Genomic DNA, 1867 nt, shown 5'->3' on the forward strand with positions numbered 1-1867 from the left:
CTCTTCCTGGTCCCCGCACAGGCCAGACAAGGGGTCGAGGCCGGGGTACCCCTCGACCCCCTCCCGTCAGCCAAGCGCCCCAGGCACGAAGAACTCTCACCGCCGCCAAAGCGCCGCTCAGCCGGCGCTGGGCGCCATGTTGGCCCCGCCCCCTCCCAGGAGCCGGTCCTGGCAGAGAAAAGAAGCCAGTCCCTACCCCTTCTCTGAGCAGGAATAAGTTCTCTAGACTCACGGCCTGAAATTATGTAAAAACTCTGTGTCTACAGCTACACGGCAGGAGCAAACACTTCTGTGGTGATGACTTCTGTGTATCCCCTCACTACCCGGCGGCCAGGACCTTCCGGAGGCGCCACAAATCCCAGGCGGGGAAGGCCGGAGCGACGTGGCCCCGCCCCCTTTTGGGTCGGCACTGCGCGTGCGCCTCCGTGCTAGGCTTGACTCCGTGCTAAATTGCCTCGGATTTAAAAGGGCCCGCTGCCTTCCCGAAGTTGGTTAGAAGGCAAGGGTTGTTAAGTTGTGGGCAGCACTTTGTCATGGAACCTGTGCCGTTGGGAATATTGCTTTTCATTTTGACTGCGTGCGTCCCAGCTTGGGCTGGGGCGCCGAAGGAGGAGGACGATGACACAGAACGCTTGCCCAGCAAATGCGAAGGTATCTGAAAGGAATAGCCCCTTTTGGCATCCCTCTGCCCCACCTCCTTTGTTTGGGCCAGACCAAATGGACCGTGATGGGTGGGTCGCTCAACCTCCTTAAAGACCTGAGGGAGGTTTTGGTGGAGTTTCGTGGAAGTCGAATGGGATCAAGGGAGGGAACCTATAGTGGTTTCCAAAATCTATGGCACTACAATTCCCATGAGACATCCAGAGAGAGCCCGCTTTTTCTGGCTGGTTTGGGCCCCAATGGTTTGTGGGAATTGTAGTTCAGAGACTATCCGCCCAGGACCACCACGCTACAGAGCATCTTGTGTGTATTTTTCCCAAGCCACTAGACCTCAGTCTGGAGATCCTGCAGGAGCGGGATGTTAGGCTTACCTTGTGGATATCCTCTGCTCCACTTCGGCAGAGACACTCCCAAATTACAGGTCCCACGTTCTCCTGAAGGGGATTGGGGATGAGTAAATCAGCCCTTGACGCTCATAAATGAAAGAGGAGGCCACACAACTGTGAGAGGTTCCCCATAGGTGTGAGGCTTTCCAAACGGTGTGTGTGTGCTGTATGGATTTTACAGCAAGCAGTATCTTCTGTGGTTGCACTATTTGTGGATCCCAGCTGGTGTTAGGCAGTTATTTATTGGGCTCCTTCTGGATGCACAATAGCAATAGAGAGCAATAACAGGGAGAAGGCATTTCAGAACTGGGTCATTGCGTGCTCTGGTTCCCTAGTTTGTTGCCTTCCTGACTCTAATTTCTTTCCTGGATTCTTTTTCTTTTAACCTGCATTTCAGTATCGCTGTTCCTCAACACTTGGACCTAATCTCTACTCCCCTTTCACTTGTGCCCCTACTCCTCTGTCAGAATTTCTAAACCCAGACCCAATCTTGTCAGTCCTTGCTTTAACACCTGGGCAGGCTTCCTGCAGTGATTAGAGTACAACCAAGATTGTTGTTAGGGCAGAACACACATTTCTTTGTTTTATGCCCCTCACCCCCCTTTCTTTCTTTTCCACAAACTCCCACCCCCAAAATGCCCATGCTGAAGCCACACTGTACTCAGCAGCTAGTGAGCCTGCCTTATCTTTTCCCACCTCTGCTTCTCCCTTTGCTTGGAATAACCCTCTCACTTATGCATGTTGTTCTCCAAGATCCAATTTAAATGTCACCTCCTTTGGAAGTCTTCTTTTCGTATCTGTCTCCTCTCACTGTATTGTAC

At 52.4% G+C, this 1867-nt stretch overlaps 1 protein-coding gene across 1 annotated transcript in view; it reads left to right on the forward strand.

Moving 5' to 3' along the window:
* Window positions 1–237: 237 nt before the first annotated feature.
* Window positions 238–1867, forward strand: part of CNPY4 (canopy FGF signaling regulator 4) — a 4175-nt gene continuing 2545 nt past the window's right edge. The window contains exon 1 of the mRNA XM_006764664.2: window positions 238–651. Coding sequence (XP_006764727.1) covers window positions 534–651 — 118 coding nt within the window. The 5' untranslated portion in view covers window positions 238–533. The remainder of the gene's footprint in view (window positions 652–1867) is intronic.

This window comes from Myotis davidii, unplaced genomic scaffold (genome assembly GCF_000327345.1).
Source record: "Myotis davidii unplaced genomic scaffold, ASM32734v1 scaffold901, whole genome shotgun sequence".
Lineage (NCBI taxonomy): Eukaryota > Metazoa > Chordata > Mammalia > Chiroptera > Vespertilionidae > Myotis > Myotis davidii.